At 33.8% G+C, this 21,662-nt stretch overlaps 1 protein-coding gene across 4 annotated transcripts in view; it reads left to right on the top strand.

Annotated features, from left to right (window-relative positions):
• Positions 1-17,803, top strand: part of LOC110456129 (choline transporter-like protein 2) — a 72,252-nt gene extending 54,449 nt beyond the window's left edge. For all 4 annotated transcript variants that reach the window (XM_021506691.1, XM_021506692.1, XM_021506693.1 and 1 more), the window contains exons 8-23: positions 665-818; positions 1,260-1,343; positions 1,914-2,026; positions 4,279-4,392; positions 5,156-5,255; positions 5,682-5,774; positions 6,592-6,736; positions 8,129-8,181; positions 8,496-8,672; positions 9,422-9,550; positions 10,061-10,130; positions 11,041-11,114; positions 11,370-11,440; positions 12,121-12,209; positions 12,723-12,807; positions 13,481-17,803. In XM_021506691.1, coding sequence (XP_021362366.1) covers positions 665-818; positions 1,260-1,343; positions 1,914-2,026; positions 4,279-4,392; positions 5,156-5,255; positions 5,682-5,774; positions 6,592-6,736; positions 8,129-8,181; positions 8,496-8,672; positions 9,422-9,550; positions 10,061-10,130; positions 11,041-11,114; positions 11,370-11,440; positions 12,121-12,209; positions 12,723-12,807; positions 13,481-13,605 — 1,676 coding nt within the window. In that variant the 3' untranslated portion in view covers positions 13,606-17,803. The remainder of the gene's footprint in view (positions 1-664; positions 819-1,259; positions 1,344-1,913; positions 2,027-4,278; positions 4,393-5,155; positions 5,256-5,681; positions 5,775-6,591; positions 6,737-8,128; positions 8,182-8,495; positions 8,673-9,421; positions 9,551-10,060; positions 10,131-11,040; positions 11,115-11,369; positions 11,441-12,120; positions 12,210-12,722; positions 12,808-13,480) is intronic.
• Positions 17,804-21,662: the final 3,859 nt, after the last annotated feature.

The following is a 21,662-nucleotide window of genomic DNA, read 5'->3' as shown; positions in this document are numbered from 1 at the left end:
CATCATGCTCTTTTAATCATTACAGTTTTAAGTGGTTCTTCCTTTATTGCAGACATATCATTTCAGACAGATACCCGGACAGTCACTGATAGAATAGTTTGCTTTATAGTATCAGTGTTTTGTTTGTTATATGCTACACCTATCTAGTGTCACATTTATTCATCTCTAGAAGTTGATTTACAATTTGAAAACAATTATCACTTTTTGGATGTGAGGGCTAGTGTATCAACTAATCAAGTTTAAAATGAAAGAATTAAAAGGAAGTGAATTGCTGTCACAGTTTGATAAGTCATGAACATTTTTGTTTGTCTCATGTGTATATCTTGATGATGCATTAGGTTTTCCAACAAACTATTTAAATCATTATAAATATGTCAATAAATTCTGCATCATTTTTTGTCAATACCAAAGGTTATCAAAGTAAAAAAATTGTGTTATGGTCATTGATTTCCAAGTTATTGCTTAAATAAATGAATGTATTTTATTTTATAGTTGATATTCCAGCTTCTTGATTCAACCTTGAATTTTCGGTTTGGTGGCCCTCAAATGAAGATTTCGCTGCAATGATTAATAATGAAGAAAAAATGAAATTTAATGTTAAGTTGAGTAATAAATATATTTTTCTAAACAAAACAAATACTTTAATGTATACAATTTTGTACAGTCATCAACAGGTGCGTTCCGCAAGTCCTGGTTGATTTCCTGGATGTGGGAGGCAGCCTCCTTTCCAACGTGCAGTCAAGTAGCATTGCTTCTAAAAATGTAACAGACTCTAACAACAATGCCATCTCGATTGAGTCCCTGGCCGAAAACCTTGAGTATGTTAATATTCCATGCATTTGTTAATGGCGATTCATACTGATCAAGGGAGACAATCTATTTTGGGGTTTTTGGAGGAATTTTTTACCATAGTATTTAGAGGTTTTATTAATTCATAAACTTTTGATGTTAACCATGTTTTGTTTGAGCAGTAATTATGAAAGAAAGAAAAAGAAAGAAATTGGCAAATAAAATGAGAATATTTATCGGGGTTAGGAGATCTGTCTACATGTATGGAAAATTCTCATCTTAAAAATATTTAGGATATGGCATCATACTTTAATTGTCTCTATTGTTCAGAAGTGACACCTTATTTTGATTGGCAAATGAGCACATACTATACATATGCACACACACAAAGACACATACCAATTCCTCATATCTACGATATTTGGCACTGTACTCGGTAATCAATTATTTCATTGTTTTGTGTTTTTCAGCATTTTTGGAATATTCCTCAAAGCCAAAGAGTATGGAGAGAAGATAGTTGCTGACATTGTGTCGACTTGGTGGATGATGCTTGTGTAAGCTACCGAGTCTAATATCAACAGTCTATTAATTCAGCAGATGATGAATGTGTATATATATATATAGTCTAGCTATGATAGACTTGGTGCACACTGTTAGGTAGTTAAAACGTGACCCCAGTATATAGTTGTAGGTGTGATAATGTCACTAGATACAATTCGTGCAAGTTTGAATAGTGAGACTTTGTACAGTTAGTTCATATTTTAGTAATGTATATATCTAGTTAAGCATCAACATATAAACATTTGCTTTGTAAAACAGTATGTATCATAAAACAAATGTGCTGAAAGGAAATTTCATTTAATTCACAAGAAACTTGGAAAAATAGAAAAGTATTAATCAATTGTAAAGTGGCAACGAAAATGGCCAACACCAATGTTCATACACGGATATTATAAAGGTATAAAATTAAAAAGTCATGATTTTTCAGATGTAAGTTCTTACACATGTATCAATAAAGCTTTTTAGAATTTGAAGTTCAATTTTCTCAGCAGATGAAACAGATTGATACATTCACTTCTCCTTTACGTGCACTTTGATCTTTACATGGCATTGGTGTGTTTTAGAATCCTGATCCTGAGCATGATTGTCTCCCTTATATGGATCATCGCTTTGAGGTTTATCGCAGGCATCATGGTGTGGATCACTATATTTGCCTTTTTGGGATTGTTTGGCTTCTGTGAGTATTACTGTTTCAGAGACTTCAAATATAGGAGATGCAAACACATTTAAAATTATTAGCTCACAGGGTCCGAAGGACCAAGGTGAGCTTATGCCATACCATGGAGTCCGTCGTCCGTCCGTCCGTCAACAATTTCTTTAAACGAATTCTTTGTCTTAACCACTGATTGGAATTTAATTAAATTTGACTGGAAGCATTCCTAGGTGGTAAGGATTCAAAATTGTACAAATGGTGGGGCTGATCCACCAGGGGGCTGAGGGGTGGGGCAAAAAGGGGGCAATTTGGCTATATTACTTGAAGCGACTTCTTCTCTGGAACTAAGAGATAGATATCAACCATATTTGACTGGAAGCATCCCTAGGTGCGGAGATTCAAAACTGTACAAATGGTGTGGCTGACCCCCCAGGGGGCTTAGGGGCGGGGCCAAAAGGGGCAATTTGGCTATATTGCTACAAACAACTTCTTCTGTAGAACTACGCACTGGATATCAATCATATTTAATCAAAAGCATTCATTGGAGGCAGGGTTTCAAAATTGAACAAATGATGTGGCTGACCCCCCAGGGGGCTGAGGGGTGGTGCCAAAAAGGGTTATTTGGCTATATTGCTTTAAGCGACTTTTCTCTGGAACTAAGAGACGAATATCAACCATATTTGACTGGAAGCATCCCTAGGTGGTGGGGATTCAAAATTGTACAAATGGTGGGGCTGACCCCAATGGGGCCAAAAGGGGGCAATTTGGCTATATTGCTATAAACGACTTCTTCTGTAGAACTATATATGCCATGGATATCGATCATATTTGGTTGAAAGCATTCATGGGAGGCAGGGATTCAAAATTGTACAAATGGTGGAGCTGACCCTCTGGGCTAAGGGGTGCATGAGCCATTTTTTTTTATTTGAGATTCCCACCATATAACCATATATACAATTTGCTGAGTATAAAGAGAAGAATGCACATTTGCTTCCAGGATGGCCCTAGGGTCTGGCCCCACCCTTGGAGACATAGTCCCTGTGCCATAACTTTAAAACGGTTGAGATCCCCAACCCAAAACTATATATACAAATGCTGGGCAAAAAGACACAAATGCAGTCATGATATTAGAATTGATCCTGGGGTCTGGCCACAACCCGAGGGACCTAGTTTCTGAGTCACAGCTTGGAAACAGTTGAGATCCCCACCCATAACCATACAAAATTGCTCGGCATGAAAAATCTAATACAGATATGCTACAAGGATTGGCCTTGGGGTCTGGCATATTCCCTTTGATCTCATTTGGAGAATATTTTGCCATGATTACTTAGATATCCAGGTGAGCGATAAAGGCCCTCTGGGCCTCTTGTGTTGGTTTTAGGTGTAAAACGATTTCAACTTTAGAATTGCAGTGCAAGATATAGATTTGCTCTATCATATATGATCTGGCTGAATATATATTCAATGTTACACAGTCATGTAATTGTACTACAAATATCTTTCTGTTGCATAATATTATCCATCTTGTGACTTCACCAATAATAATGAAATCAGTTATGACAGCAATTTCTAGTATAATTTGCTATAATTTGAGAAATCCTATGATAATTGAAAAAAAAAAAAACTCATTTCCAATCCATCTGGGCTCAGATATTCCAAATGTGATCACTTTAATCCCTGTTTACAACTTTTTTTAACTCCAGTAGTTGAGTAAAAATAGAACACAAAATCTCGAAAACTTTACTTGGTACATTATAATGATTTTGACAAACAAAACCATAACAGATCATATAAAAGTCAATAACTCAAAGCAATCTACTTACTTAATAAACATGTGTAATATCAATCAAATTGGTAAGCTTTATAGACAACTGCCTTTCGATAAATTGTTGTTGTTCATTAATTGGTTTCTTGGTTTTGAAGAAAGTAAAAAAAAATACTTATCCAACAGACTTTACACAATTTGTACCTAACTTTTAAGTTCACAGTTTTAATCTGGTAAAAGAACAAAATGTCTCATAGAAGTTCATTTGAAAAACATCTCTAACAACAGCAAGTAAAAATAACAGTATGACATTGACAACAGTCTTTCATTTTCATAAATAAATGTAAGAATTTAGAAATTTAGTTGAGTATATTACTTCCAGCCTCAAATATTAAGACACCTAATAACATGAGATAAAGTAGTGTATTTTTTTTCTAATGTACAATAATGTTACCAGATATATGGTGTTTCTATCTTGTTAAACTTTTGACTTCCTGTTTGTATGTCACAGCTACCTACTGGTGTTTTTGGACTTATGCCAATCTGGAAGGCAATGAGGAGTTCAGTATCCATGTTGTATCTATTGTCCTCCACTGGTCCAAACCTGACATGTTCCTGGCATTTGGTAAGTTTACGTTGTCTAAATACAATCTAAAGTGTGTTGCTTATTGTTAGTGAGTGATTTAAATTGTATTATTTTAAAGAATATCACAATTTTTTGACCTACAAAAGTTGAGACATCTTTCCGCTGCAGAGCCTGGGAACACAATGACTCTCCCTCCAATTTTTTTTTAACCAACAGAAGTCTCGATACTTGGTTGATATCTAGAGAATCGTCTCCCATTCACATATTATGTTACCTACATGTATGTCCCCACTGCGTGATCACGCTGTGGTCACTACGTCTACTCACTGGTAGAATATATTAAAATTATGTAATTGTAGTTGGATAATATCATTTTTTTTCCATTGAGAGCTGGCTTTTATTCATAAGCCTAAATTGTAATAGTAACACGCGTAACCAGGCACAAATCTCAGGTTGTGAAGTAGTTCAGTAATTAATTGACTATGCACATGTACCTCTACGTGTTTTTAAATTGTATTGTTACTTATTCCTACCAACCTGTCAAAATGATGATTGCAATTATACTGGTGAAAAATCACCCCACAGATAAAAAAAAAAAAAAAAAAAAATTAAATTCATAGTTATTAAGTTAAAGACATCAATTAATATTTAATTTCTTTGGTATTTATATATACAGGGACTGAAACATCAGAAGTTTATAGTTTTAGATGATTTTTACACATGTAACAATGTATTTATAGGTTAATAGGACCTGGAGTTACAGGTATTAAGGTTATTTATAAATGTTTTATTCTATTTACAGGAATCATCTCGGCTGTAATTTTACTGATTATGTTGATTGTCCTGTTGTTTTTGTGTGTGAGGATCAGAATTGCCATATCACTCATAAAGGAGGGCAGTAGGTCAGTATTCAATAATTATTACACAGCCCAATTAATTATTTCATTAATTCTACCTTTAATTTCAATGTAATATTTTGAAAGATAAATTGCCCTAAATATTTCTGACTATTTTAGGAGAGATACCAGTTATACAAAAAATAAAAGTTGGAAAAAATCAATGATGTGATGATTTTATTTGGGCAATATAGTTGCAGATTGTTTTGAATTTACCCCTAAAAAGCTTTTCTTTTCTGTTTGCAGTAGAGCTGAGGTATTCTTTCGTAAATCAGTAAACAATTGCTCATCGGGTGCATGTTTGTAAACTTTGAAAGCTATTGATTGCCTTTGGTTTAATGATCACATGCATGTCTTTTTGATATGGAGGAAAAACATCCTGTATTTATAACAAAATTTGCTCCTGTGCATAACTTTTTTATTTTGTTTCAGAGCCATTGGGAAGATGATGTTTACTTTGATATTCCCGATATTTCCATTCGCTCTACAGATAGCAGTGTTGGCCTACTGGTTAGCTGTGGCCACGTATCCTTGGACACCATAAACTGTTATCAATGGTGGCAATTGAATTCAAAGTTAATGAACTACTGAAGGGCAAGAAAATTGTAAATTTTTCATAATTATTTTCTGAATAGAATAGAGTTCTTAATATATTTCTTCTCTAAGACAGATTGAAATTGTTGATCTGCAATTAATGAATAATTGTTGAAATTGATCCCATATTTATATTATCTGAAGACATTTTTGATTTTTTTTTTTTTTTGAGAAATATTGTTAACAGATATTTTGCCAGTTTAACTGTAGATCAATAACCACAAAAATATCTTCTGTCTAGGTGAGATTTCACAAACAGTATTTTTTTAATATAGGGAATTATAATTTAAGAAAACATTACTGCTAATGTGTAAATTTGTTTAAGATAAGTGTATGAGAACTTGGTGAAAGAAGTAGTTATGATATGTAATGTCAGCGTTTTCACCGTGTTTCAAAACAGGTAATTGACCTGAAAAAATACCTGTTGAATGTTCACACGCTACATAATGTTGACCTATACATATTCTGAAAAATAAGGCTGGTTCAAAGTTGATGCATTTGCCAGTAACTAGCTTTTAATGGGAACACTGCAGGTTAACAGAGACATCGGCTCATGTTTACTTTTAAGACCACCCCTTTGTTAAGCTTATTTAACAAATTAAGTTCTCTTAGACTGAAAGAAATAATCTGTTTAAGCATAAAACCTTCTTGGATAAACTCAACAATGAATCAGTTAGGTCAGTTGGAAATTAAGATACATTCCTTATTTGTAAAATCAATCAAAACAAGACCTTGACCTAGTCAATAGATACCTGGCATCGACTGGGAGATCGCAGGACTTCTCAGTGAATGAGAACAGCACAGAGTACTGGAACCAAACAGCCAATGATTGGAACTATCTCAAAATTGTAGCGGAAACATCCTCACTGTTTGGAGAATCTTGCACAGGAAATGTGAGTTTTTGTCTCTTCTGCCAGAAGGGCAGGTGCTTTTATGGTTCATATTGAAATGAGTCATCTGGCATCAATTTCTTCATATCGACAAAGAGAACAGCACCCTTTTCAAAAATGCCAAGAGGTCTATAGGGTCATAATATTGCTTGGATGAAGTGCAATCAAAGTTGTTCCAAAAGATGAGCTTGACCCACTTTCAATTGAAAATTTGCTATCAATTTTTTAGTCCCCCACTGGTTTCCAGGGGGGCATAATAGTTTTGCACTCCATCCGTCCAAGAAGTTTTGTCTGGAACATATGTTCTATATTATTTCACCTGGAGTAACCCGTTTTTGTGTACAAGGACATCTTGCGATGGCACCGTGACCTATGCTTTAACCTTTGACCTTAACTTTTGAAAATGTGTGTCCGGGGCATACCGTCTATACTATTACACCTGGAGTAACCAGATTTGGTGTACAAAGACATCTTGTGATGGCAGAGTGCAAGAATTAGGTTACTGTGACCTATGACTTGACCTTTGACCTTTACTTTTGAAAACGTTTGTCCAGGGCATATCTTCTATACTTTTTCACCTGGAGTAACCAGATTTGGTGAACAAAGACTTATGGGTTGGCAGAGTGCAAGAAGAAATGTACTATTTCACCTGGAGTAACTGGATTTGGTGTACAAAGACATACTGAGATGGCAAAGTGCAGAATGCAGGAATTAGGTCACCTAGAGTAACTGGACCTTTTGAAAAAGGTTGTCCGGGCATTTCTTCTGTACTATTTCCCCTGGAGTCACCGGATTTGGTGTACAAGGACATCTTTGGACGTCGGAGTGCAGAGTGCAAGAATTAGGTCACTGTAACCTATGACTTGACCTTTGACCTTCACTTTTGAAAATGTTTTCCAGGGAATATCTTCTATACTTTTTCACCTGGAGTAACCAGATTTGGTGTACAAGGACATCTTGGGATGATTTCCAGTGGGGGACTATGAAATGCCTTGCAAACATGATTTTTGACTCAATTTCAAGGTTGTAATTGTATTAGAACAAATATAGGCCTATAAGATTAAGATTTAGGTTTTAACTTCTTGATATGTACCAGGGCAGTTCATTTTCTCACTCAAAAAAATTTTGACCTACATACTTTGTTGCATTGATCAAATGTCCTGAGAATTTCTAAGGGATTATTTCTGAAGCATTTTAGCATTAAATGTATTTTGATAATACCAGTAAATAACATTAGCGATCAATAAATTAGGCCCCTTAGGCAGTTTTTATGTAGATATATCTGGCCATTTCAAATCTTATGACATGTCATTGTCGATAATTTCTTAATATTTTACTGGTCTGTTGATTGCAGAATTGAATGCACTAAATTTTGTTTTTTTTGTTTGCTTACAGACTAACAGTACCACCAGTGATTTCTGTACTTTTTTGAAGAATGTAGAAGATAAGTAAGTGACACCTAGGCTTATTAAAAGGAGTAATGATGTTGTTAATATTTGTTTTAAATCATCTGAATCATTTGCCTTGCACCTTTAAATTCAATAATGTCATTCTGCGATGTCCTAACTCGTGCTGAAGCGTGTCTCACTCCATGCTGAGATGTCCTAACTCGTGCTGAAGCGTGTCTCACTCCATGCAAACAATAAATTTCTTGCATTTATAAATGTTCTCCCTCCATGTCACACGAAGGCATTAAATCAGCAAGTTTTGTCTTAGCCCATACAAAGGGGAATAACTCCAATTCAACTTGTTTCTGTTTCAGTTTTGTGCTATATGGACAGGTGTACAGCCTGTTCATGTTTTTCTGGCTATTGAACTTTGTGATTGCCGTTGGCCAGATGACATTAGCTGGGGCTTTTGCCTCCTACTACTGGGCATTTGAGAAACCAAGAGACATTCCAACCTTCCCATTGGCTGCTGCTCTTTGGAGATGCTTCAGGTAATTCCAGAAACAACCTTCTTTGCTATGCTTTAAGAATGACAGAGACATTTTATACCCCCAATTTAGTGGAGGGCACACTTAGGGTCAAAGGGCACACTTAAGCAGCTTTAGAAGAAACAAGACTTGAGTGCATTAGATACCTAATGAAGCGCATAACAGATTTAGTTTATGTTTACAACAAAGTATGGTAAAATCAAGTATAACAGGAAAGAGAGTAGTGTACGTGCCTCCACCTGGGAATCGAACCCACGATCCCTAGGTTCCTAGTAATTTGCTAAGTATTCACCCAGTACTTGAAACAAGGGTTGGCAAGCGCTCGAGTTTTGAAACAGGAGTAAGAGAAATGCAACGGCCAAACTGGGGTTCGAACCCAGGACCCTCCGAACTCTGGACGGAAACGTTCTACCAATTGAGCTACCTGGTCATCGACAATCAACCCAGTCCACTTCCGCTACACAAGTTATACCATACCTAATAATATATTGGTTGTCATTGGTCAAGGTGAAAAGTTCAAAAGTTACGTTTGACTTCTTTAAGGGGAATAGGGTTAAGTATGTGAGCCCTGCTCACCTTGTCTAATGTCAAATTATTCTATCAAGATTTCCCACATTGTAATAAAGCATTGTTGAATTGATTATCTTGCAGTGCAATAGTCAGAAATGGTAAAATATCTGGATGATATTTCTTAAGAATTTATTCACCAAAATTTATCCAGGAAAGTTTTACAAGTTGAACTTTATTTACAGGTACCATCTTGGTTCTCTAGCTTTCGGGTCCCTCATTCTGGCCATAGTGGCCATGATCCGAGTATTACTGGAGTACGTTGATGCGAAACTCAAAGGCACTGAAAATCCAGTCGGAAAGTTTTTGATCAAGTAAGTAATACATGTAAGCATGATGATATGGCTGTACACAGCTAGTGCATGGCTTTCTACTTTTACTTGCCTCCCTTTTGGATCATTAAATGGGGGAAAGAATATATTGAACCTCAACACATAAATAATTAGGGAATTTAATCAAATTCTATAAAGAATTTGCTTTAATGGATATTTTAAGATTATAACCCGTTTTTAGCTGTGAATCAATGAAAGTGGGAAATTAATACTAAAGTTGTTTTACTCATTTGCTAGTTCCTTCATTGGATAAAAACAATTTACCCACTTGGGTAGAAAGTATATTCGATATTGAAATAATCTAATTAATTATTTCACTATTTACATCATACAATTGATTGATATTGATTAGGGTTTAATTTGAATTTACAAGGGATATGCTGGTTGCATTTGAGACTACATGTATTTATTCATACAAAAGAGGATTTTTTACCACAATATTCATCTCTGCGAATGATTTCAACTTTAAATCATCAACTTTCTATTTTAAAGGTGTTTAAAATGCTGCTTCTGGTGTCTTGAGAAATGTCTCAAGTTTTTAACCAAAAATGCTTACATCATGGTAAGTTCAATATTTCTTAAACATGCATGCTATTTACCGTTACCTCCAATCCATTGCCAAAATGTTAGGTGTCTATTTTATCACCTTTTACAACACCTGACTTTGCATATGGAAAAGACCAATACACATCAAACGCTCAGTACATTTTACTTCAGAGTTTTCATTTTTTTCTGATTGACTGATGACTGATTATATATAAATCCTTGTGCTTTGAAGACTTGTTTCTGTATTTTCAGGATCAAAGCCAAATAAAGAAAGAAATTTAATGTCCATGGCATTCTTTTTCCCAAAGTGACATCACTGTTTAAATTATATTGATGTTGTAAGACTGAAACATCAAGTGTCTGCATTGCTCACTGAACATATAACACTCCTCTATGAGTTGAAATCAAGTGAACTTAACCTATTCATGTTTTGTCACAAGTCCAAAATCATATTGATTGAACAATATGCATTAAAAACTGTGTTCTAGTTTAATAATTTAATCTTGCTTGTAACAAGCATTTTCATTGGCTTAAAAATTTGTTATCAGCCCATAATGTAAAAAAATGACGTCGCCGTTTGTAACGTTGCTTTTGATTGGCCGATACAGCAGCGCAATAATTTCTAAAAGAAAAGAGTCCATCAATAAAAGTGGATTTCCATAGGAATTGTGTATAGTAGGTTAAATTATAAGGATTAATATGAATATATTTTTCATGTTATGGCGCTATATCACAAAAAAACAGAGTGTACTCTCATCATAAACCGCCTCGCGGTAGAGTACATCTCCATAACATGAAAAATATATTCAAGTTAATCCTTAAATATCAATATGTATACATGTATTGTTAACAAAGACTGGATATGTGAACCTAATCTTTAAGCTATTTTGATGAAAGACTGAAGGATGCATTTGTTGTGTTTTCAGGTTGCAATACATGGAAAGAATTTCTGTTCTTCTGCCAAAGATGCCTTTATGCTGATCATGCGAAATATAGTGAGGTAAAAATGGAGTCTTTTGATTGGCATTTTGTATAGTGTAAGATTAATGAACTATCCAAGTGTAAATAATTTAATTCAATTGTAAAAAGAAGAATGATAATGGTATATCTGTCTACTTGTCATATATGGTGTTTTGAAGCTAACAGATTCGATCTACATGTTTTGTCTCATTTTGTTTTAAAAAACATTAAATGGTACGAAATTTTGAGTCATAGTATTATTCCATCTTTTGTTTATCATTTGACTTGTTTACAGAGTTGCTGTTGTGGACAAAGTGACTGAGTTCATTATGCTGCTGGGGAAACTGGTGATAGTGGGAGCTACAGGTAATTGTTATGTGTGGTAGGTAGGGTTATCTGTATGATACTAGTAAGACCAGAGCAACAATATTTATTATAATTATATGTAGTATTAAAATCACAGATAGTTCTGTGGCAGAGCAAGAGGTCAATATTGAAATATATCTATATATAGACTGTCTGAAGAAAAAATATCAATATGGATCAACCTCTGAAATCTCAATGAGGGAGGGAGATCTCCCTCAGTCCACATTTCCAATGAGGAAGAAAGTGCATGAAACGTTACAGAAACTGATTTGCTCAATTTATCTTTCCCTTTTAATGTATCAAAATAACTCTGAAAAACATTCATTTGATTCAGGCTCACTTGTTATGATCATTACACACACCATGCAGTAACTAGGAGATCATATGAAAACAGGATGTAGATTTTGAGTTTGTGTGAGTTTGGACTTGAATGAGGGAGTTTTGATTGGTCAAAAATGAAATAATATTCCTCCTATTGAGGGAGGTTTGACAGCTATGACATAAATGTATAATATGTTAATATGTATACAATACTAAGGCAGAAAAAAACATGGGATTTATGGGTAAATATGAAGAACAGAAGTGTTATCATAAGCAGGTTATCAAGATGTCAATTTTCTATTCCAATTGTTTAAGAAATTGTTTTAAATATAATATGGAAGGAAAACGGTTATTTTCAGCTGCTGGAGCCTACTTCTTCTTCAGTGGTGGTATTGATTTCCTGAAGAACTACACCCCCACTCTCAACTTTTATGTTGTTCCTATTGTGGTGAGTGAAATACACTAATTAAAACACTGAATAAGGGCTAAATCACAAATAATATTTGCAAGTAGTAATATCATTATAGTCATATTGAATAAACAAGGGACTTGGGGTGTTATGGGTCATTTTCGGCCTCATAAAAAACCAAAAATTACAACTTGAATTTAGTTACCAATTTCTTTCAAAAACATCATATTAATTAGTTCATCTTTCCTGGTGCAATTTTTTTTCATCATATTTGTGTACTTTATTTATCTAAGATTACAAATATAACAAACAAATTATAAATCCATGATGAGGCCAGAAATGAATCTTAATGCCCTTAGTCCTTTCTCTTTCCATAAGAAAACATCAATATCACAGGGATCAAATGTATGAATATTTAGAATGGATCTGGCAGGCATGTTATTATTAAATTTCTGTCAGTAGTTTGTTTTGGTTTATTTTGCTCTTTTTTTTTTTCAATAACAGAAGGCCTTGTAATCTTATAACATTTGTTTTTGTGTCTATGATGTACAGATAGTGACCATCGTGTCGTATGTGGTTGCCAGCTGTTTCTTCAGCGTCTACTCCATGGCTGTGGACACCCTGTTCCTCTGTTTCTGTAAGTAACACTCGTGTATTACACAACAATGCTTTCTGGAATACTGACACTATGATAATGTTAAATGTCTTTAAGAGGCATAATTTTGCCCACCTCATTTTTGTTACGGTACAAAATTGTATCAGGCACTTATGTTAATTTGTTTAGTGTGGAAAAAGATGACACGGAATCAATATCTATATCAAAGTTTGAATAAATTCCGCAATTACCACATTTTGTTATTTACCGATAATTCTCTGAAAATCCTCATCTCATGTTAGTTTAATTTCAATATTTTTTTATAGATCATATTTTCACATAGCTGTATAGATACATACGTGTACATAGGACATACATATACATACAGGTACATACAGATACAAACATGTACATAGGATATATAATTTCATAGGTACATACAGATACATATAAATGCAGGTACATATAGTACTACATACAGATACATACATATTGGTACATACAGATACATACAGGTACAGTGTACATACATGTACACAGGTAAATCCTGATATATGCATGTACATAGTACATACAGATACATAAAGGTACGTAAAGATACACTGCATGTATAAAAGTACATACAGGTGCATCGGTACACACAAATATTTCAGTATATATACAGGTATATTATAACTTACAAAAATCCTATGGTCAAATGTTTTATGTTTCATAGTGGAAGATTTGGAAAGAAATGATGGCTCTGTGGAGAAACCATTCTACATGAGTAAAGATCTGATGAACATCCTTGGCAAGAAAAACCTGGTAATGAAGAAGGGGTCACAAGGAGAGAATTTCTAAAGACTAAATCACCTTGGTAATAGTGTCGTGACAATGTGTTATACTGACGTGGGTGAGGTACTGGTATGGATATGATGCCACAGAATGATATTTCACATTGGAATTGAAACTAGTTAAGTGTCCATGGAGGCCTACATGATCAAATTGACAATCAATTAGAGTGATTGAATTGGAATTATAAGTTTTGTATTTGATACGCATCATAACAAAGCTACACATTCATCAATTATTGATAAATATTTGTTTTTGATATGATAGTGAAGCTATACACATTCAATTATGAATAATAAATGTTTGTTTTTGATGTGGTACTCTCTATTGGCTGCACTTTAGATAATGAAGGAGTTCTAGCATAGTTGTTGTGAGAGTTCAATTTTCAGAATATGTTGGAATGATATACGTCTACTTTTCATATGCTGTAGTTGCAGCCTGTATATCACCCTACATGTTAACTCATTCACCCCTGTAGTTTCATAATGAACTATTCCAACCTTTGAATTGGAAGAGTTCAAATGTGTCATCAGGGGTGAATGAGTTAAAGCAACATCATCTGGAGTGAGGTTTATTCAACTTAAAAGTAGCAGGAGCTGTGGTAATTTTGTACCAAATATGTTTCAATTTTCACAATTATAAAAAAATATTTTTCTGTTTCTGTTTTCTGCTAAAATTTAGTAAAACATTTAAAAGATCTCTAATTCGATAGTATTAAAAGTAATTGAATGAATATTTTTTGTTAAAGTTTCCGTTCAATAATTATGCGTATTCGAGACACAAAATTGCTCAACTATTTAAGATTTCTGTTATATTGTAGGAGTAGAGATATGGCTCTCCGAACCGACATACTAGGATAGAAATATTGTCATGCTCAGTGATACAATGTTATGTTAGAAGTGGAGATGAGGATCAATGTAATTGCAGGCTTTAATAGTCCCATATGTGATGTACTCATATTTATTATAGACTTGTTTTAAGCTTTCCAATATTTTTTGTAAAAAAAATAAAAATGCAAATAACGAAAATGGACATTGATCAAATATGGAGTCATCTTAAAACTATATACTTTTTTCACTTGTTATAATATATTTTAATTAATATATATTATATATGTTTTAACTTTCAAATTGTATGTTGAATTGGTAATTGTTATCTCTCTCTCACATGATAAATGATAAGTGATGAAATTTTGCTACTGAAGTACAGAAGGAGAGTTGAATAAGATATTGACCAGCTTGATCAGGAAATTACAATTAATATACTTCATGAATATCCATATATGTCTGTTAATACAGTAAAAGAGAAACATGTTTTGATCGTTGATGATCTTGTAACAATAAGTGAAATATCGACAAACAAGATCATCAAAGCCTTGTGTCATATACATTACAGAAGTCAATGCTTGCCGGACATACTTGTCTCATTTTTGTCTGATTTATAAAGAACCTGATTGTTTCAACAATATTTTGAAATACAATTGCTGGCAATATCATACAATTTTTGAAAACAAATATAATACAAATTAGCGCAGTTGTCCATTGGAAGAGTGTTTCGAGCTATGCATGTTTTGTAATGATACCAGTAAATCTGTCCATGTAACCTGTGATATAAACATTCTGGAGTCCGAGACACTTTAACTCATGTATTATATCTATAACCTGAGGTAGTAACAATTCGCCATCACAGAGATGAACAGCAATACTACCCGTTATGGTAGGACAAAAGTACTCCAGGATATTTACATGAACTTGTAAAATTCAAAATAACATTTCAGTGGACATTTCCAACTTTTATTCAGCATTAACATATTGTTTTTAATCCCGCAGAGACTATGTTTTTGTTGATAAAAAGCTGGTACAAGGGCCATGTTAATGAGCTGATAGAAGGGCTTTCAGGTTCCAAATGTATAATATCATCATCAAGTACTTGCATAATTGAATACTTGTTACTTGAAAACTGATATCTGATTGCTTGCGGGCAGTTTGCACAATCACTGGGTTACTGACAGCAATTGGCATTGCATGGCTTCAGTGTGAATATATATAAAAGTTGATAGCCTGCTGTCAGATCCCAGTTGAATCCTTTATTTTTTTATGATTATTACTGCTAAGACTGGACAAAAATATTGTTTCAACAATAATTGGTGGTGTGGCTCACAATAATTGGTGGTGTGGCTCACACAATCTTTAATGAAAAGTTTGCTTATGTTCAGCATATTAATATATTGTACAGTAACTGTAGGGTGATTGTAACCATGTTGAGCCATCATTCCTATGATAAAGATTTATCTATTGTACATTGTATATAATTTTCACATTTCACTTGATTCACTATCATAGTGTTTGTAAATAATGTATTGCTAAGTTAATATGATTAAGATGATATAATTAAATCGTTTTAAAATAAATATAATTATAAAAGAAATGGTTCAGTACCAGTAGCTGTGATTATCATTCGATGACGTTTCCTACATTATACATTGTGATACATATAATTTTGTATACTATTATTCCTATATCGAAAACATCTGTTATTCCTAAAGTGAAATACTGTTATTCCTTTCGTGAAATTATGTGATTTCTGTAATAATATACTGTTTATGCTATTTGACAAAATACTGTTATCCTTTTGAAATATTATTTTTTGTTAATATCTTATCTTGCCCCTAGACCTAATTAAGAAGACTGGCAATATATAGTGTTGTTGTTATCTTTGTTAATGAATATTAGGAAGGTACTTCAAGTTACATATGGATGTTCACGAAATCCTCATGCAGTAATGTTTGTATGGTATACGTTTACCCATACGTTATACCAAGCATTATGCAGACCATTTCTGTGTGGTTAGAATTCTAATAAATCGAGATTTAGCCAAAGTATCACATTTGTGTGGTATTGTATAGTGTGAGAAAGCTGAAATGTATTGAATATATGGAACTATGATACAATGTAGTTTATGATGTACACAAAGCTCCATTAAAATATTTCAAATCGATGCGAGTTATGCGAGTAGGAGACACTTGCTAGTCGATACGTTCATGTGAACTATCATTTTCAATTTATTTTTCTTTACAAAATACGCCAGTTTCTAATTAATTGATTGAAATCAAATGTAATAATATAACAGCGATTTCAAATGGGTACTGTGCTGTTTTTCTCTGCTTGAATTGATCCCTGATCGTGATGATGGGATCAATGAGCCATGTATATTTGAAATTGGTCATTTTGATTAATTTAGGTTATCTCATATGCGTTTTGTTGACATCTATGCTATGTTGTTTTGAACTTTAAATCAAAATGGGTGGTTAGAACCATAGCACAACCAGTTGTGTAATATATAATGGGAATGAAATTCTGCACACCTGTAGAATCGTCTGTATTTTCATTCACGCGGATTTGTAACTGATGAAATTCCAACGTGTTATTAAACTGTATCAATATGTTATTTAAATTTTTGAAACAAAATTCGTTAAAGAGACCAAACGTTTTTCCAGACAGCTTTTCTGATGTTTATCCAGTAGTTATATACAGATGATGGCCGTGGCTTATTTGAGAGTATCCCTTGAGCAGTTCTGTTCACTGACAAAACGGACAATGAATAATATACACAGAATGCTGGGCCCTAATTCGCAAAGCCTTCAAGAGTCGTTATCGCATAAAGTAGAACTATTTTTAAGTCTGTATTTATTTAAATACTAGTTGAACAGTTCATTTTTATAGAACTCTTGCGTCAGATTATAATTTTCAATCATTAGCTGTACAATATGTAACGTTTGGTGTTACTCTTGATTAACCTGTAAGCAGTATTGCAGCAACCGGACCAAACTGTTGTATCTGTAACATCCATAGAACAAATATTTTGGATCATTACTTGAACAAAGAACTTAAATAGGTTACTGTTCATAAATAGCAGCTATCAAGTAAATCCATGCAGTAGATTCTTTCGTTTCATTCCGTGGAGTTTTGTAGACGCAACACTAATAACTGTGAAATATTGTTATTTGTAATGAAATCCGACATGCATATGTTTCTTTATATATTATTTTAATTAACGAGGAAAATTAATCTTACCATTTTATATACTGTACATGTAATATTCTTATATAAAATCAACATATCTCATTTTGATTAAATTTGGATACTTTTATTTACGTCGACTATTCAAGGAAATTTTCTCGGTGCTATTAAACTAATGACGTCCATTGTATGTGTGTTTTTTTGTTTATCTATAACTTTGTTTTCGTTATGACTGACCTTTATTCACATACCTTGTAATGGATTATATACTGGGGCTTAAAGTTCCGCAATTTGTACCCTTACTTAGAATAATAAATTTACAAGTTTTATAATTTTGCAATCTAGACATGTGAAGGAACTCAGTTTTTCACGGAGTCTGGACATTCGGCATATATAGCATAATGTTAACTGGGAAGGAAGTGCACTTTAATTTGTTAAATAAATCAACAAAACTGTTACATATATGTGTGATATAATCTAACTTCAAACATATCTCTCTTGATGTAAAGGAAATGACACGAGCAGCATACTGGCTCTTTCATGATGACATTCCGGTTATGAAATTTATTATCGCGGCTCATGATTATATATAACATTTATGTATTGTCATATTATTCTGCGGATCACATTTTCGCCATCACGCTAATGACCCGCGAACATTTCATTCCCGCAGAAATATCGTGCTATACAGTATGTTGAATCTCTGGTCAGTTTTAACGGTTTTTGACCGAGATGTTTTCTTTGATGATTTGTATCCATCGATATAATACAGATGGGTCGGATGGCGCAGTGTATAGTGCACTTTCCTTTCACCAAGGCGACCGTGGTTCGATTCCCCGATCGGACGTGAAAAGGTATGTAGTCACCTGCCCGATCACGTGGGTTTTAGCCGGGTTCTCCGGTTTCCTCCCACAGTAGGACCCAAGCGCGCTAACATCCGAGCCAACAAGAGTGATTTGTATAAGTAGCAAAATAAATAAAGTTTATAGTATATTATATATACAATAAAGATTTCTAAAAGTAATGAACGTAGACAAATAGACGTTATGTAGATTTTAAGGAGATTTTGTACATTTTTTTAAAATATATAAAAATAACAAGATCAACACGGCAAACCAAGTTATCGCCCGAAGACGGTCGTAAGGCTTGAAAACGTTAGTGATAATCAACCATATCTACCATTCTGATTTTGAATGTCTACATAGCATTATAAACATAATGTTAATGATTTTCCGTTTCCCGACGGCAATCCATGATAGAAACACTATATGTAGCATTCAAATTGGTGCAATAATATACTCGGGATGTCATGTAACCCATGCTAGTCCTTACAACATCTGTATCTATTTCTACGCTTACAGTGAAGTACACGCACTCGAATGCATCCCTCTTGCATTTGGAAATGTCATTGAAATATAACAAATGAAAAGCCACGTAACTTTTTACCGACACTAAAATAATAATGTGATACTATTAGTAATCGTAAAATAAATATGTTCTTTTGATCGTAGTACGTAGATAAGGTTTTATGAACGTTCTAAAGGCAAGTGATCGAATACTATAATATAATTTCAGCACTTAATAAATACATGTAGATGCAACTGTCAACTTTCGTGATATTATGAAGACAAGTCATTGCATTGTCATGTTTCCCCATCATTAAATATATACATAGATAATGTGTTGACAGATTTATGTATTGTAATAACATTATTTCTAATGTTTTAAATACTTCTATTTCATACATTTGTTGTCGGTATACATGATATCAGTAATACTAGAGTAGAATGCAGTTATTTAGTTCATGGTAGCAATTTTTTATTCAGCGAACATCTTGCTACTGCCATTGGAAAGGTGAAAAGTATATTAGCAAAAGTAAGAGTCACCAGCGCCGATCATCAATAATATTAACTTTAAATCATGTATTAAAGTACTGGACCTATTCCATGATCTATCATAATAAATTCATCTCCATCACCAAAATGAAAACTAATTGGTTATAGAAATTATACATTTTCCGTAAGGCATCCATAATAGCTGGGTAAGATACGTTCTGGTTCTCTGATAGTGTAAAGGAGAATGAAAAGGTTGATGTATTTAACTCTAGTATTTGGTAAACTGTTTGATTTCGTAGTACATTATTAATACAATAAGTTTGTTATTTAAATAGAAGGTATAATCGAGGAAGCATTTATAAAATGTACACGTCGGGGCAAGTAAAACCTGTAAACTGTTGATTTATAGTGTTGCCCATTTCCGTCCCGATTCAATGTAAACACTTAGCAACTTCATTCTTTTCACAGATTTTGGTCAAACTTTATGCAAAGGTCATGTATGAGTATATTTCGGACAGTGTTGTGATTCAGGGCTCCAAGGTCAAGGCCAATGCCTCTATTGCTATATATAGAAAATCAGCAACTGATTCGATTTAAACACTTAGCAACTTCATTCTTTCGTGGGTTTTGGTCAAACTTTATACAATGGTCAAGTATGAGTATACTTTGGACATCGTTGTGTTTCAGGGACCCAAGGTCAAGGCCAATGCCTCTGTTGCCATATATAGAAAATCATCAACTTATTCAATTTAAACACGTAGCAACTTCATTCTTTGACATATTTTGGTCAAACGTTATACAAAGGTCAAGTATGAGTATACTTCGGACATTCTTGTGTTTCAGGCTTTCAAGGTCAAGGCCAAGATCACACTTGCTATATATGGAAAATCATCAACTTATTCAATTTAAACACGTAGCAACTTCATTCTTTCGTGGATTTTGGGCAAACTTTATGAAAAGGTCATGTATGAGTATACTTCGGACATTCTTGTGTTTCAGGGTTTCAAGGTCAAGGCCAAGATCACACTTGCTATATATGGAAAATCATCAACTTATTCAATTTAAACACGTAGCAACTTCATTCTTTCGTGGATTTTGGTCAAACTTTATGCAAAGGTCATGTATGAGTATATTTCGGACAGTGTTGTGTTTCAGGGTTCCAAGGTCAAGGCCAATGCCTCTGTTGCTATATATAGAAAATCATCAACTGATTCAATGTAAACACTTAGCAACTTCATTCTTTGACAGATTTTGGTCAAACGTTATACAAAGGTCAAGTATGAGTATACTTTGGACATCGTTGTGTTTCAGGGACCCAAGGTCAAGGCCAATGTCGCACTTGCTATATATCGAAAATCATCAACTGATTCAATGTAAACACTTAGCAACTTCATTCTTTTCACAGATTTTGGTCAAACTTTATGCAAAGCTCAAGTATGAGTTTACTTTGGACATCGTTGTGTTTCAGGGATCCAAGGTCAAGGCCAAGGTCACACTTGCTATATATAGAAAATCATCAACTGATTCGATTTAAACACTTAGCAACTGCATTCTTTCGTGGATTTTGGTCAAACTTTATGCAAAGGTCAAGTATGAGTATACTTCGGACATTCTTGTGTTTCAGGGTTTCAAGGTCAAGGCTAAGATCACACTTGTTATATATAGAAAATCATCATCTGATTCAATTTAAACACTTAGCAACTTCATTCTTTCGTGGATTTTGGTCAAACTTTATGCAAAGGTCATGTATGAGTATACTTCGGACATTGTTGTGTTTCAGGGTTCAAAGGTCAAGGCCAAGGTCGTACTTGCTATATATAGAAAATCATCAACTTATTCAATTTAAACACTTAGCAACTTCATTCTTTCACGGATTTTGGTCAAACTTTATATAAAGGTCAAATATGAGTATACCTCTGACATCCTTGTATTTCAGGATGATAATAACATACAGAAAAAACATGAATATTAAGATTAACTTTAAGTGCAGTACCTTGTGTGTGTGCAGGTGTCAGGGTAACAAGATCAAAGTGGTTGTAACTTTTTATAGAACACTGAAACTAATTTCACATACAGCGGGGGCATTCATGTCTTACAGACATTTTCTAGTTGAAAAACATGATCCTTAATATATGTACAGATTGTAGCTTTTCAACAGTGTACAAATTATACTTTCATTATTCGGGGACTTTTAATAATGGATACCGTTAGT

This window comes from Mizuhopecten yessoensis, unplaced genomic scaffold (genome assembly GCF_002113885.1).
Source record: "Mizuhopecten yessoensis strain PY_sf001 unplaced genomic scaffold, ASM211388v2 scaffold8537, whole genome shotgun sequence".
Lineage (NCBI taxonomy): Eukaryota > Metazoa > Mollusca > Bivalvia > Pectinida > Pectinidae > Mizuhopecten > Mizuhopecten yessoensis.
This window is presented reverse-complemented; position numbering and strand designations above follow the sequence as displayed.